The following is a 16,995-nucleotide window of genomic DNA, read 5'->3' as shown; positions in this document are numbered from 1 at the left end:
CGTGATTTGTACTAGAAAAATAGAGTTTGACATGAAGTAATATTCATGTATCGGACAGCTTGAAGAACTGCAGCCTGGTGGCAGACTAAAAGAAGTAAAGAGATGCTTTGCTTGCCTCTGTAATACTTCATATGAAACACAGGAGCAATCTGCAAGTTCCTCAAGGGTACAAACAAAAGAGGAGTAATTACTGAGGTGAGCATGGGAAGTATGTAAAAATAAGGTTAAAACAGAGTATGTAAAATCAATATATGGGAAAAGTTCAAGACAGCAAGATTTATCATTCCATAGAACATTTCTGCCTGCTAATTTCCCTATTACTTGTAATGTAATCACATTTTTTTATTATTCTTACTTTCTTTTTGAGCTGAAGAGGAGAAAATTGCTTACCAAGAAGAGACCAGCACGAGTAGGAGGTGGCCTGAATGATCCAAGCCATCTTTTTCTAAGTCTAACCTCTCATAGTATGAGTCATGCTACACCCAAGCCACAGGGTAACATACATAACATGAACAGATACACAAATGTGACATTCCCATCTGGTAATAACAGTTAAATCAATTAGTTCTGACAATAAGAAAATATCACTGAGTAACATATTTGAAATCAAGTAGAGTATCCTCTTACGTTGCTGGCTTCAGTAGGAAAGAAGTGAAATCATCTTTCACTTGCATTCCAGCTTGTATCTCTACAGCTCCGCAAATACTGGGAAAGCGATAAAGAATTCTTCTTCATCAACATCAAGATTTGTACCACAGCCATATGGCCAGATGGGTAACATCTCAATCCCCAATAAATATGAAACTGAAGTACTTAGTGGGAAAACTGAATTTAACTCACTTCTGTAAACACGTAAAAATCTGTTTCTGAAGTTTTCCTGTAGTACCGACCATAAATAATAACTGTAGAATGTACAGAAGTAGAACGCATGTGTCAAAAGCACTTTATTTGACCCTGTTCTACCAAAAATATCCTTACTTCCTGTGCTCAGTTTAATCCATCACAATCTACAACCATCTTAGCTATATAATCCAATACTTATCCTACACATTTGTTTGAGTTTATGTACTGAGAACATTAGGAAGAAAGGATTTATTAACAGCCTCTCAGCTGACATTTACAGGGATTATGGTTCTTCAGTCCTCTGGTAGTGCTAACCTTTAATTTTTCTCTTATTTCCTCAGTTTAAAAATTCAATTACAAAATTTCTAACATTAGGAAAACACCATATTTTTTAAAATACAGACTCTCTTCCTTAGCCACCAGGACCTGCTTGGTTTGAGCTTCCGTGTAACCAGTGTCTCTGCCTCTGCTACTTCACAGGGAAAAATAAGCAACAAAGCATTTTGAGTGTGTAACGGGACAGCCTGCTAACTAAATCAAATGGGATCTCAGACCAGCCTTGTATATAATTAAAACATACTACAAAGCAGGAGTTTCAAACAGAACGATCTCTGGTGCTTCCTCACCTGCAGAGATAACCAGGCCTGGGGAAGACTTAACTTAGGCACTTAAAATGCCACTAACATACTCCCTCCCAGAGTTTCTTAGGAGAGGGAGAGTTTATACTTCAGCAGGTATTTTATATGATGGCACAGAAACAGTATTAAGTATCAGCATTCAGTGTGGAGAGTTCAAACCCGCAGTTTTGTACGTATTTATTTTTATCTCTGAAAACACAGGCAGGGAATTCCACAGCATTGCAGAACAGGAAAGGACTGTAATCTTTAGGATTTACTGGAGCCCATGGTTATGAAAGAGTATTACAAGCCTTTCACACTGAATTTGTATTTGCATCAACAACTTTCTTGATACATAAAAATGCAGAGGATAGAGCTATATCAAAGATCTTGATACAGACTCGGCAATAAATTTCCTAACTCTTAGGAAAGCCCACCACTGTGCCTTCAGAAAGACGAAATGTGGGAGGTAAATCTTTAATCTGTGACCGAAATTGCTGGACAAGAAAATTTGAAAGAACCTAAGAGAATCTGCTACAAAAAGGTATGAATGTTCAATAGTTCCAGATTACCACAGTTACATGCGCATACTACAGCATTCACAAACAGTGTGGTCCACTTAAGCACACTTCTCAAACTGTTTACAACAATTTGAATAATTTGTATCCTAACTAAATTATCAATACTAAATCCAAACTTGTAAATTTCTACTTGCCAGGAGTTTATATGGAAGCTGGACATTGCACCCATGAAATACCCACCTTTATATGCATTGGGTACATAAGTGACTAAATCTCTACCACAAGGGAGTTAAATTGAAAATATTCCACAATTTTTCTAAATTTTCCACTGCAAGCTACATTTCATGCATCTGAATGGCAAGAACAGAAAATACTGATTGGACAATTTGTAGAACTTCATACAGGCTCTTTTACCTTCCTTCCATTTTAGCAGTAAAACATTTCCCCAGTTGATCTGATCACTAACCCTGTTTTGGCTTCAGAGCTTGTTAGAAGGAATTGGAACAGCTCATCCACCTCAGTGGGCTGCAAGCACTAGCAAGTGTAGCTACCTTGATGTAGATGCGGCTGAATTCCACTCAAAGATACCATGACACACATACCATGTCAACCCAAATCAGCCTTGATTGTAACCTTTTCTTATTATTTCCTGTAGAGCTGCTAATTTTGTAGGTTCTACCCCTCAATGCCTTTGAGAATTTTATTTAGGGTGCATATTAACTGTGCTGTACAATGCACCCCAGTTCCACTATGACTATGCACTATGTGTGCATGCGTGTATGAGTATAGGGAGTGGGACAGGGACAAAGAGACTCCATTAACCTGGATAACAGCTTTTGGACAACAGATATTGTTTTCCAGATTGTATCAGGGTCCTAGAGACAAAAATGAAGCTTGCACAGATTTAATCTGTAAGTTAAAACTATGTAAACTTTTCACACATACTGGGCAGTATGTTCAAGACATATTCAACAATACCAGAACACAGAGCAAACTTATTCATTTACTTATTCTAAGATTATTTCACCTTTAGCTTATTCATCAGGTTATGGCTTTACTCAGTACTCTGCAACTCTTTACACCTTTTTATGTCTGATCTCATGGTTGACCCAGCTTGACGCAGGAGGTTCAACCAGAGATCTCTTGAAGTTCCTTCAAACCTGATTTTTTTGTTAATCCTATGATTCTGAAATGAATGTCATCTTTATTACCTGTTGATCACTCACCTCTCCTACAAATCCTGAAAGCTCTGTAAGTGTTCAGTCTGCACAACTAAAAGTTTAATCATTCCAATTTAAAAGGTAGCAAAACCTCCTCTCTACCAGTGACGTGTCCCCACTTTGGGGTCTACAAAACTGAAAACAAATTTGAAACTACATTTCTTTTTTCAAATCAGTATTGACAGTTAAGTCTTAGAACACCATGATTAAAAAATGTGATTTTTTCTTTTATCTACTCGTGGTAATTGCTATAAGCTAGTCTCATTCTGAAAAGCTTGATATCTATCTTCCACTATTCTGCCTGTATCACATCTATCATAGTCTGGCCATGATCTGCAATATTCAGAACAAGTAACACATTCCAGCTGATAGTTCCAGCTAACAATGCCATGTGTAACTAACTTCATTTAATTTAAATACCCATCAAACCAGCACTGGGTGCTCTGCCTGCCGGGAGGTTTAGAATTATAATCTTACCTGCCATGCACAGAGCAATTAGTTATTCCACCATCACTATCATCTTCATACTGAAGCTCAAACTGGTATGGTTCTTCCATGAGGCACCTCTTTGAAAAAGCCTCAGTACACCCACAAAAACACAGTTTCACAGTCTACTGAGAGACCGATCGTTCCCACGGTGAGCCTTTCCTGGCATCCTGCTGCACAAATTAGGACTGTCATAGTACTGCTGTTTTTTAGCCTTGGCTGGCAGAGCAGAGAGAGGATTTCCCCTTCAGCTGGGATGAAATAGCTCTTTTTTCAAGTTAGAAAAATAAAGACTTTTGTGGCATGGATTACACTTACCTCCTGGACAATGCCTTACGGCCATTTTACACCGTCTGGATTCTGCAATGGTTGGGCACAGTATCGTGTCTTTTGCTGGCTTCTTCACAATTTGTCTTGTTCTCGTTTCCAGGCCCCACTTAAATCCACATGTTTTGTTATTTCTGCTGCAAGTTCCCCACTCACTCCACTGACCCACTTCACAGCCTTCTGATAAAGCAAAAGAAAACACCAGTGAGCAATTCTTCTGTTGTTTTTGTTTGTTTGTTTGTTTGTTTGTTTTTTAATTAGAATGCACCACATGAAAGTTTTACTGTTAATAGGCAAAAACTCTGAAACAAAATTAAAATCTCTTATAGAACCTGGAAGAATCTTTTTAGCCAGCACCAGCCGCAGCGTAAAACCGTCAGACTATCTATCCATATGTACAGACATCAGGTCAGTCCCAAGTATTCAAAAATCCTCCTAAAATCATGAGATTGATTACATTTTTCCTCTTTTTAATTATTTGGTTGACACCTGGATTTGCAAGTTCATATTTCCAGGTCCTCTCCATAATGAAATGCAAAGAATATTCTTGAAGGAAAGAGTCTGTTCTGACACGATTACCAGGCTTCAAGATAAAACACCAAATTGTGAGACTCAGGAAATATTGTGAGAACTGCCAATGCTGGCTTAGAGTTATAAAGTAAATTTCTACTAAACCCCACTTATTTTGTGATTTCTATTTGTTACTTCCTAGTGGAAAAGGGGGGAGTTGCAGAGAAACTAAAAGTGAATTTGAAGCCCGGATGTTACAGGAACTCAGTCTGCCCTGCCTCTGGGTTCTGGGCTTGGTAAAAGGCAAAATGAGAGTGTTGTTTTAAGAGGGCAAGAATGCTACAAATGCATCACTGACTTAAAGTTCTAATGAAAAAACTGGCCTTCCTGAAATCTGACAAATTCTGATTTATAAATCCTCATACAAGGTGACTTACAGTTAAGAGGACAGACCTTTCTGATGCAGAACAGGGTAACATTCCCAATAATGCAATATTTCAAAGTTTGAAAGAAAACATTATTATTATTATTATTATTATTATTGGTGGTAGTAGTAGTAGTAATAGTAAAGAAATCCAGACACAATTCATTAGTGGATATTGCTAGATAGAAATCACCAAGCATCAGCTTAAAAATAGAGCCATATTTGAACCCAGCCACCTGCAAAAGAATGCTTCAGCAGCATTGCTGTACTAGAAGACTCACCCACACATTCCATAAGCTCTTCCAAGGCCGCAAATCCAGGGGGGCATCCTCGGAAGCAGCGGCCTCTGTGCGAGTAAAAGCCAGTTTTGCATTTGGTACAAAAGTCTCTGCTAAAGCAGGAGTCGCAGTTTTCTATTCTGCATCCTGAATCAAAAGGACCATAAGGGACAATGAGACAGTTAAGTTAGGGTAAGACTACAAAGGAAAGGACTTGTAAAGCAATAAAACAGAAATGCTATAATGAGGAATACTGTCATCCTGAAATCTATCTGCTGTATAAGAGAAATTACAGTTATCTGTAATTATTTATGACATTTCCCCCTACCTCCTTTTAGTCCTATTTTTTTTAAATCAAAACTGTAGATAAAACTTCCCATTAAGTGACATTTGAGTTATTTACATCTTTTTGGAGGAAAAAGTTCAATATAAATTATTTTTGTGTTTAAGTAATTTTGAGGAAACTTAGAATCAAGAAATTATTTTGGGAAGTATGCATGTATTATAGGTACTGTCTTCAGTTTACTATTTGTCATTGAAAGCAGGATACATTATTTTCCCATGAGTTTACCCTATAAATAGCTGAATGAATGCTTTCATGTATTATATTTGATGTCTGTAACTACACATATGCCTGTGCTCCCATGCAAAAAGCCTCAGTTTCTCTGATCCATAAAAAATAACCAATATTAAATGACTAAAAGACATAAAGCTATAATCAATAGCCAAGAAAAAAATAATACTATTGCCTTTTGAAATATTGAATTTCTCTGAATATTTAAGGGAAATATTGTCCACGAGAGATTACAGACTCAGAAGCAGACCTTTCAGAAACATCCTATTCCATACTAAAACTTGGCAACTTGGAAATGAACTCCAGGGAAAAATATTCCAAATGTTAAAAAGTAAAAGTCATTACATTTGTAACAGTAAGGAACATTTCAAAATTAGTTTTTAAAAATCTAATACTTCAGCTAACGTAACTTATATAAACTACGTTAGCTGTATCCTGTCTTCAGCTATCTGAAGTCACAGCAGGAAACATTTGTTATTCATGGCATGCAACAATATACTAATCTTTTTTGGTCACTTATGTCATTTATTTATTCTTCATTTTTTTCTAAAGAAAAAAAAAATCAAAAGCCATAAGGACTTCTAAAATGGCTATTGGTAAATACCCACTAACAACACTTCAAATTTAGCCAATCTTTATAAACCAGAGTTTAATATTTGTTCTTGAATTTCAGCAGGCCAAAATCAGCTGTACCATAACACTTAAACTGGGTGGTGGTGGATAATTATTCTTTTTTAGCACTTAATGAAACATGAGGCTTTTTAGATCAGATTTCTTGTGGCATTGGAAAATAAATTAGGTGGATGGCATGAAAAGAAAAAAAAAAAAAATAATCCAATGTTGGTACACCTTTCTTTGGTTAGAAGGAATGTGAACATCAGTTTGAAGTCTTGCACTGCCAAAGGTAAGCTCTGCAGGCTCTAGACACAGCCACACAGAACCTGCATGCTACCAACCCCTGTATCCAGCACTTGTCTTCATACAAGCAGCACAAGTTGGGCTTCTTATCCACATTTAGTTTACAGGAACTTCCCAAGAATGACAATTACTTTTTCATGAGGGTTGAACCAATCTCCAAAGAACAGGAGATCAATGCCTAGACAAGGACCCTGCAAAATCACTTCCCCAGATTAATGTGTCTGCAAGGCAAAGCAGTAAGGTGAGCTGCTCTGGAGATGTAGCGCAATAGTTAATTGCAAATCTGGTTTGGTACATTCAAGGTGGACTTCAGGTATTTTATTAATTGCAATGCTTGAATCAAACATCCAGTGGGTTTAAATGTTCAGAAAAAAAACCATTTGCCTCTTGTCCACCCACACAAGACAGTTCAAAAAGACATCAAGGTTTTTCCAAACCATATAGTCCAATGATGGGTTGCAGAACAGAACATTAAAAGAAAAATTAGTATCACGTGACTCTCCCTCACATCCAAGTGATGCAAGTATATATTTGAAATAATGTTCTAACTATTGCTTTCAAAACGTGCTGGGAAGCAACATGTTTAAATTTTATTCCATTTTAATTTTTGGGGGTGGAAGAGGGATTAAATGAAAAACTTTCGGTACAAGTTGCCTTTTGATAACATATAAACATGCTTAGCAGGCAAAAGCCTGCCTCACCTTACACGGGGGATATCCTCCATAAAACTATCACTATCTAACAGTACATACGTAATTACCCCATATTTAAACATTAAATGAATTAATCAACCTTCTTTCAGTTTCTTGATCATACTTCAAAATTCCCATCCTATTTGTAGTTTTTGCTTTCTCTTTTATGCCAGTTTTCTTTTGTTTCATAGTAGAGTCATTGTCATGAGAAATATATTCTGGAGGCATTAGTGGGGGGTCTTGGGTGGAGATTTCCACCAAGGCAGTTTATTTTCAATTTTTTCCTATGAAGATGAATTACTTCAAACATGAAATGTCTATTATTTAATCTTTATTAGATGCAATTCAGGGGAAAATACTGAATGTTAGGAATTCTTTAAGAATTCTGAAATTGAAACTTTGATTTACCAGACTGATATTCAGAACAATGCTTGGGGTTACTGGGTGCTAATCATACTGATAATTTAACTAGGTTATAGAGATCACACTGTAGTTGAAGATCAGCTGGGAGTGACAACTCCTTTTTGACATCCTCCATACACTCTGTTTCAAATCATGAAAGTGCAGTTGCAGTGAAGCCTTGCACAGATCTTTTTATAAAATTGAAATAAACTAAACTGAAAAACTAAAGAAAAGCAGTACTCTAGAAGTCAGAAAAGCTAACTTTCTAGAAGTCTATTTTCAATCACAGGCTGTCACAGAAGTGGTTAAAAATTCACAGCTCCAAGACTTCACCTCCCAGGGGAAAGGGTGGAAAAGAAGTCTTTGTCTGGTGTAGCTAAGCTGCCCTCAAACTAGACACAAGTGCTTTGCTCAAGTATCTTCAATGTTCAGACAAAACAAAGCAAAACGAAAATGTATCCCTTTGACAGCTCTGTAATGTTGATATATGGGACAAGACATATGACTTCTGCAATGTAAAGTCTATTGGCTTTCTCTTAATTTAGAGTGCGATCTCTTAATTTAGGCTGACAGGAGAGTAAGAGCTTGAATGACTGACATTTAAATAGAGCACAGGGTGGACTACAGTATGTAAAAGTGCCTCCATGCTTAAGAGCAGTAACAGATTATGCCCAAGACACAAACAACTCCATGAGCTAATACTGTGCCACTCCTCAGTCAATGGCCAGGAAAACTACCAAACTGAAGGACCATGTTCTTTGATTCTACAAAGCAGAAAAAGAAAAAGTATCAAAATATCTCTCTTTAAAAAGGCTAATGTCAGAAAAGAATCCAAAGACAGAAATTTAAAACATCTTTGATTTTGCTTACTGAAACAGAGTGGCAAAAGGTAAGTTATGTACAGGACTTAGGAGTCAAAGTCCCCTTTAATTTTTGGTGAACTCTAGCGCTCCATGGCACTTCAGAAATAATTTTCTTCTGAAGTGTTTCTGTACACACACCAGATTTTTCAAAAGAGGAATAGCTCTGAGCCATGTTTCATTCAAGGTTAGAGCAACCGATCTGATCTGTAAGAAATGCATTTAGCTAGCCAGCAATAAAGCATTTGTATTTAGGCTTTATAATCTCATTTATATTGACCCAATTGTTCCTCTGCCATTTATCTGAATATCATAAAAAACCAAATCTGACTGATGTGGATGAAACCTACAATATTTATAGAAAATTACATAAATGGTGCATTAAAGAACTCTGGAAGGAGAAAGCCCGGATTACAAATCATGCTTAAATTAGACTAACATTATAAGCAGATGAACCACAGTGATATTAAAAGACTTTTGTGACCTGCTTTGGCTTCCTGACAGTCATGATAAGCCACTCCCACTCATTCTTCTTTTAAAATAACCACTAAAGAATTGACAGACTCACATTTTAGAGAAGGAATCAAAAGCCCAGGGTTCAAAATACAGATTCAGATATTGAATTAAATTCAGAGTCAGGCGCATATGCCTGTTATTGTTAAAAAAAAAAAAAAAAAAGTATGTGTTCCTGTAAACAGCTTCTTTCTGTACTGTAATTACACAGAGCATAATGTTACCAAATCAATTACTATCCTTCTCTAGTAAATTTATCACCAGCTCATAAGGTTTTGCAGAACAAGCTGAATTGTAGGGAAATATAATGCCTTTGAAGCTCAAAATAAAAAATAAAGTGCTTCATATTGAGATGCATGTGGTTCGTAGTTTAACATACCTTAACAGGAAGAGGGTTTTTTATATTAGTTTCTCATACTAAGTGCAACATGATTAATTTTAAGGTCAAAAGTTGTCTACCACAACTGTAAAAAGTAGTTACTAATTTGTAAAATATTTTTATGGATATGTATAATCTTGAAAATTTTACATGGGCCTTTTTTGCCATCTTTACGAAAGATCCATATTCTATAGATTTTCCATTGACACGTTGTCCCTTTCTAAACATAATCAATGTGATTAGCTATCCATCCATAACTCCCTTCTTAACAAAGACATTCTGTAGTACACATAGTGGAAAAGACAGCCGGTCAGCTCCTAGTAATGTTAATAATGACGATTCACAGCAAGTTCTGCTCTGCATGAAGCACAGACAGCAGTGAAGAGCAGTTGAGTATGGCAAAGGAAAGTGAGAACATGTGAAGGGATCTGCATGAGTGGAAACCAGTAACCACCAGCGTAAGAAAAAGAACTGTACTGACCTGTATTGAACACCATCAAGATGGAGAGAAAATGAACATATTTTGCAAAGAGAAGCTACAGACTGACGCTGGGGAAGGAAACAGGGCATTTCTAAATTGAAAGGCTTGGTAGTCTTTGCCCTGAAATTGGGTCCTTGAGGGATTCCTGTGTGTTTAAGAAGTCAAAGTAATACATGATGATTCACCACAGTTGGTGTTTTCCTTTTGAAGGTCAAATTCATGTTTCCATAGAGGCATCATGCCAGAGGAGCTTCCAAGCCTGTAACTTGTGAGGTTGGTTATCCTGGGGAGTGACAACTGTTGCTTGGTCCAAAGTACCTAATACTTTGATCTTTCATACCAAGCTCTGACTCACAGCTCCCTACTCTTCTTGCCTCAGATATCTCTGCCTCTTCTACCCCAGGATCTTGTAACGTTACCTATCCCCAGATTGTCCCTATGCCCATGACACTCACTCCTTCCAACTCCTGCTCCCATCCCTCTGCTGCTCAGTAAAACAGCATTGGTGCTACAGATTTCACTTCATGCTGCCATCCTGACATGTCCATGGGTGCTCCACACCAATCTGTCACTGACCAGCACCACCTTCTGTGCTAATCCTCTCTAGAATTGCCTGAGGTGGGAGAGACTTCAAAAATCCAGACAAACTACACATTTTATAACTCACATTGAGGACACAAGGGCACATGATGGACAAAGGCTGTGACAGCTAACAAGAGCAGGAGACAGAGGCAAGATGCTGAAGAAAGCTATGATGTGAGTAATTCTTACAGTGGATGGAGTTTCAGCTGAACAACCAACAGAAAGAGAAGAGAGACTAAAATTTTCAGGAAAGTCACTGAGGAGACAGCAAGGAGAGGAGGAAAATCAGAAGCGAAAGAGCTTTAGCCTACAAGGTAATACCTATATCTATAATATCGCTATAGAATATCTATAATAGCTAATAGCTAGCTATTTAACCTCCTAAGCAGAGGTGACTTAGGTAGTTGCAGGTTTATTATTATCATTACCATCATTATATTAAAAATTTTTAAGCTACAACTTTGGCAGGGGCTGAACATGAGTGCTAGAGAGTGATACACACAGTCATTTGGCCATAACAGGTCCTGAAGTTTACCACAGGTCTACCATTTCATGGAGAACAATGCCTGGAATACAACATCCTAATTATATAATACTACAGTGAGGATATTTTTAAAATTAAATTCACTTAATAAACATAGCAATATATTTCCAGTGTGTTCTAATCTTGATTCATTATTAGTTGAGACCTTTTAAATAAATGCCAAACCACAGTGTTTTCAATTAGTACTTTACAAATATATAATTGCCTTATTAAATCTAAATTGACTACAGATTTAATAAATCTTAGTTAAAAGCACTGTGATGATTTTTGCTGCCAGACAGATGGAACAAAACTTTTACTGCAAAATATACAGTAAAGCCAAAAGAAAAAATTATCCAAATAAAATAAAAAACCTAAATCCATTTGAAGGAGGAAAAGAGTGGAAGAGATAAGGAAAAAAAATGCCTTTAAAATAATTATAGTAGACCTCAATTTCTGGCCATCCAACTTCATTTTCAAAATCCGAAATGCTATATTACACTTGTTTTTAAAAGATAAACCCATATTTGAAGAAAACAAACACAGAAATAATGAAAAGTATTTCTAAAAAGGCAGAAAAGTTATTTTATTTAAAGCAAATAGTGTTGCCCCTTTGGTAATTGAACCTCCTGACAGACTGTTCCAAATCTACTGACTACTAGAGTCTCAGGTCATATGCTTTGCTATACTGCATTAAAAATAGTCAAGACGTTATATTAGTAACGTCTTCCTATTTTTTTACAAAGCTAAAAAAATTATTACCTTTCTTAATACAGTGAATTAGCTACATGTGTTTAATAAATGCTTAATTTGTTTAAAAGCTTCCCTTTATCTTGTTTTCACTGGAGGCCCATGGAAGGGGAAATTACAATTTTAGCAATGTCAGGCCCTTTTGTGAGTAAGAAGGTGAACTTAAACAAATGGAGTAGCCAACCATAGCTGAAGGGAGCTGTAATTTCTAAACTCTGAGTGCTGCCTCCCCCTAAAATTGTAGAGGTTACTATGGATACAGACCAAGCTGAAAGGTTGAAGAAAGGCTGATCCATTAATCAGACCAATGTTAAAGCAACCACCCAGGTGACAGATTTAATCTCACCCTTTAATTCAATTTTGTATTTTTTCTCATTAGATTATTTCTTGTTGGAGCAGTTCCGTTCAAAGTCATTAATTATTAAAATTTCTTGGAAAACTAAAAAAGCGCAGCTCTTCTCTTGGGCATCCTTCTACAGAAGACTCAACACTTTCCAATTTCATATCCAAATGTACTGCATTCTCGTACTGCAGTGTTCAAGGTGAAAGTCATCTTCAGCAGGAAACTCTACATCGGTTTCTAAAGACAAACAGTCTCAAATTACATGATTCACTGTTACTAGAAAAACAGTCTAGAACCACTTAGCAAATTCAAGACACATACTGCTTACATGTTAAAAAGAAAATTAGTCTTGAAATTCAAAATTTCCATCATTTTAGGGTTGCTGTACTTGGCTGCAGTATTTATTGTGTTACATTTGGCACTATGTTTGGCTTTTAAAACAATGTCAACATTTTCCATATAAAATATGTTCTATATCTCCTCTCTAACAAAAATGGGCAAGTGTTCTAGTAATAAAATGTTAAACAGCTTTTGTGGCTATAAAGACATTAATAGGGCAGAAATCATTTCAACTTATGTAATTCAAGCCCCGTAACTCCCAGAAGAATTTTAACATAGCCAGAATTGTTATTATTTTTAGCTGAAATAATACTATCTGAGCAATTAAGTCTGTAACTAAATGTACCTAAAAGTATCTAACATCAAGTAGGAAGAAACCTATTCAATTTTTTAAGAATGTTGATTTTAACTCAATTTCAATCCACAAAATATCTGTGTATCCACAACGCAATGTATGTGCCATGCAAGATCACCAAACCAAGAAAAAAAATGAAGATGTGATTTATAAATAACACCAGTTGGCAGTTAGACTAAAATAAAAATATACAATACAAAAATCATTGGAGGGGAACCAGGACTGGTCTGTAAATGCAACGGCATCATTATTGTCACAGGAGGAGACTATCAAAGGTATGAGGGCGAGTTAAATATCCAGCACTCAACACATGCCAATATGGGTTGGACACTAGTTGCATTTATGCTTCTTGAAACCAATCCTGTAATTCATGGAAAAAGGTTGCTTTCTGTAAATGGTAAAAATGAAGAAAAAAAAAAAAAGCTATATTGAATTCACCATCCACCTTCTGCAAATAACTTCTTTTCTTTTTAAGAAAGTAAAGGACTGACAGTAGACTACTTTTCCTATCTCAGAAGCATAGTGCAGGCTGATATAGATAAATTCACCTATTTCCCAAAGCTGTAACTATATTCAAAAACATTTTTACATAGGCAAGTTTTTACAGCCCAGTTTTGAAAGGTTTAAAGTGAACACATTGCTGAATTCACAAACATGTTATGAAAATTAAGGCCAAGACCCTTAAATTACGCTACAGAATGTATACATAAACCATACACTGGTCTCATTTAATTTTTCATCAAAACCTAGCCACCTGGTATAGATTAGGTGGCACTTGGCAATATTGCACAGCAGTTGGGAACACAACGTGAAGAATACCATATCCATGGAGCCCACGCAGGGAATGGGCAGAAAGAGGCGGGACGTCACTGCATGGGCTGGGACAGATCCAAGCAGGGGCCGTGAGTGCTCCTCCTCCAGCTCACACCACCGCGGAGTGACCTCACACAGGTCTCACGGTTATGTGTGATGTGAAGGCCAGCACCCACTCCCTCACAAGGTGGTGTGCCTCCGTGACATGCCACAGCCCTTAGGGGCAGAGTGCCGTGCAATTCACAGACGCTTGATCATTCTAGGAAGCAAAGAAAAGCTATTTCTCACTTTGGGTTCTTAGGTTCGGTGACCTAATTCTGGTTAGACCATGACACACACACCCCATCCCAGAAATACGAATTAGAGGTAATTGCAATGATTAATAATCCATATGGGTAATACTCCACATATGAGCATATGGAAAAATCAGTATGAATCGGCACAACTGCCAGACAGTGGTGAAATAATGTGTGGAGATATCAGAGCACTCATTGATTTTAACTGTTGTGCTTCTAGGCACAAACATGCAAACAGGGAATCTTGTTGCACATTAGCAGGTTGTAAATTTCCAAATAAAATGCAGTACTAAAAGTGAAAGGTTGTTTGTTTGCTTTTAATAGTACATGTGTTTTATTAAAATAGCGACACTTACATATTAAAGCATGTCTGGTGTGAGGTGTCTGGTCACCTGAAATTTGTGTGGGAACAAAAAGCATGACAAGAAGCCCACCCATATATTAGGGCATATACTGACTAGTACCTACACGAGGCACTGTTAAATTAATGCTAAATCCTTTTTATTTTCATATAGTGGGAATTTGTTTAGTGAAACTGGAGTATCTTCTTAAATCATTGTTCTTGGCTAAATTTCCCTTCTAACTAAAGCAATAATAACAATAAAAATAATAACAACACTAAAAACTGGGTTAATGCATTAACTATTCAATCTGCTTGAATGTTACATATCTTGGAATGAGCTGGGATGTTCCTTAGCAAAGACGTCTTATGATGACCTTGAGACATCTGTGAAAATACCACCATGTTCCACAACACATCATCTTAAAAACCAAGCATGAATTATGGCCTTCCTACAAAAGTGAATGTAAAGGTGCAAAAAAAACTCACTTGAACATCTGTTCATATCTGGCGTTCGGAGTCCATAGTACCCCGATGGGCAGGAATGCAAGCATTCACCGTATTGTCTCATTCCTTCTCTTCGTAGGAAGAAGAATAACTTGTGTTGGCATCTGATGCACCCATTATCCTTTGAACAGGACAAACAGCCTTTGCAAATTGGATTTGGTCCATAGCTAGCTGCAAAATAAGAAGATAAATTACACTTTTCAGATGATTTGGAAATTATTTTGGCTGGAGGTCCTCTCCCCTCTAAAGTGTTACTTCTCTACTGAATGATAACATAGTTATAAAGGGAAGGTTCTGAAAGTGCATTCACTCTCATACATCTACTCTGGCAAGGAAATAAAAAGAAATGCATTCTCTACGTTTTTAATTGTATGTAGGGCAATTCAATGAATTTGCACACATTTAACATAAAGGTACAGGCAAGCAGGGATCAAGTTATACAAAGTTCACCAGTATAACATAAATGAAACCCAGGTGCTGAATTCTAATTGGAAGCTGAGGATGTAAGCACACAACAGCAACAAAATATAAGAACATCAGCACCCTGATATATGCACGTGGACTGATATGTCCATGGAAATCCAGCAACCACACTAATGAAAATTCTGGCTTCTGGAGACAGTAATATTAAAAGTAGAGAATTCTCCACAGAACAGGTACAGCACTAGCAATGTGTGCTGTCCCATAGCTCTCAGGGTCCTAGAACAGCTGTTGTCTTGCAGTCTCTTCTTGGTCTTTCTAATACAAATGCCAAGACAATTATTTTTAAAAAAAAATCGCAGTTCAAAGTTCTAAGAGACTTTTTTTACAAGTTTTTGCCCAAAACGGACTGAAAACAATTACCAAAGGAGGGCTTTTAGTGCACATTAATATTTTAAGTTCACCAACTGCTGTGCCTGCAATTCTATTCTCTGGGGTATAGAGAAAGAAAATATCCCTCTTTTTTCTTTTAAATTACTTGGGTGATAACTGTAACACAAACCTTAGCTCCATCACTGTTTGTCCTTATAAGCTTTTATTAACCTGCCTTTCATGCAGTTGCAGAACACTCCCCTGTCCCCATGGGCTGTCAACTCCTTCTCAGGGCTGAGTCAGCACAGCAGGTTACCAGAGGGAGGATGGCTCAAGACATTCCTGGAACCAGCATAACTTGACAGGTCTGGTTTAAATATTAAATTGGCTACAGGACTTGACAGAAATTTGCCAGTTCAAACCTGATTTACTGGAAACAAAAGAAAAAGTATTATGCAACAGAAGGAAAGAGTCTTTGGGGTCTCAAGAGGTTTTTAATAGAGGCCATTCTGATAGCAGCTAGCCATAAGGACAAAGACTGTGCTTAATTGTTATATTTTAAAATATTTAAAAGTATTCACACCCTAACATAGTACTCTTGTACCTTCATCTCGTATGGATGGATAATAGAGATTGTTCAATGGATGGCTTTACCAGCAGAGCCAGGAAAAGAAAAAAGGAAAAGCCCACCACCCTCTGGAACTAGTAGCTGATAAGCTTTACTCTCACCTTCACACATCTGCACACCACATTTCCACTCCCTTTCTGCTCCCGTTCCCCCCCCATGCCAAACCAAGTTCAGCACAACAGCATCCAAACTCCAGTCAGAATAATCCTAGTGGGTGGCAGGCAGGAGGAGAAGCTCAGTGATCTGGTGTGCACAGCTCAGTCAGTGGGACGCTTTCTGAGTGCTGGCATCCTCCGGCACCAGGCTCACATGGTGAGATGGGAAGAGCATCCTTACCTTCTATGGTATATGTCCGATTCTTTGGCTCTCTGTTAACCTTTTTGCAATGACACATCTTACCAGACCAACCGCCTTATACTCCCTAAACTGATTCCCATCTCCTGTTTCCCACAAGACCTCAGATATAATTTTTCCTACAGTTCATCCTGCAACTATTCTTATTCACAATCCCCATCTTCAAAGACATACAAGAAGAGAAACAAACAGATGATGAGCTAGGCCTGGATGCATCCCTCATCTCACTGTTGGCAGGGATTGCATATCTGTAACCACATCAAATAATAAGTGACCACGTACTCCAAAGCAGTTGTTGCTTAACACATGGTGGGCAATCCTGTAGACT

General features: G+C 37.3%; 1 protein-coding gene across 1 annotated transcript in view; it reads right to left on the bottom strand.

Annotated features, from left to right (window-relative positions):
• The window catches only part of RSPO2 (R-spondin 2), a 114,674-nt gene that overhangs the window by 39,278 nt on the left and 58,401 nt on the right, over positions 1 to 16,995 (bottom strand). Inside the window, exons 2-4 of the mRNA XM_055800985.1 lie at positions 14,876 to 15,064; positions 5,230 to 5,373; positions 4,006 to 4,194 (exon numbers count right to left, since the gene is read on the bottom strand). Of these exons, the coding sequence (XP_055656960.1) occupies positions 4,006 to 4,194; positions 5,230 to 5,373; positions 14,876 to 15,064 (522 nt within the window). The remainder of the gene's footprint in view (positions 1 to 4,005; positions 4,195 to 5,229; positions 5,374 to 14,875; positions 15,065 to 16,995) is intronic.

The sequence above is a fragment of the Falco peregrinus genome, chromosome 3 (assembly GCF_023634155.1).
Source record: "Falco peregrinus isolate bFalPer1 chromosome 3, bFalPer1.pri, whole genome shotgun sequence".
NCBI lineage: Eukaryota > Metazoa > Chordata > Aves > Falconiformes > Falconidae > Falco > Falco peregrinus.
The sequence above is the reverse complement of the archived record's forward strand: the minus strand, read 5'-3'. Positions and strand labels throughout refer to the sequence as shown.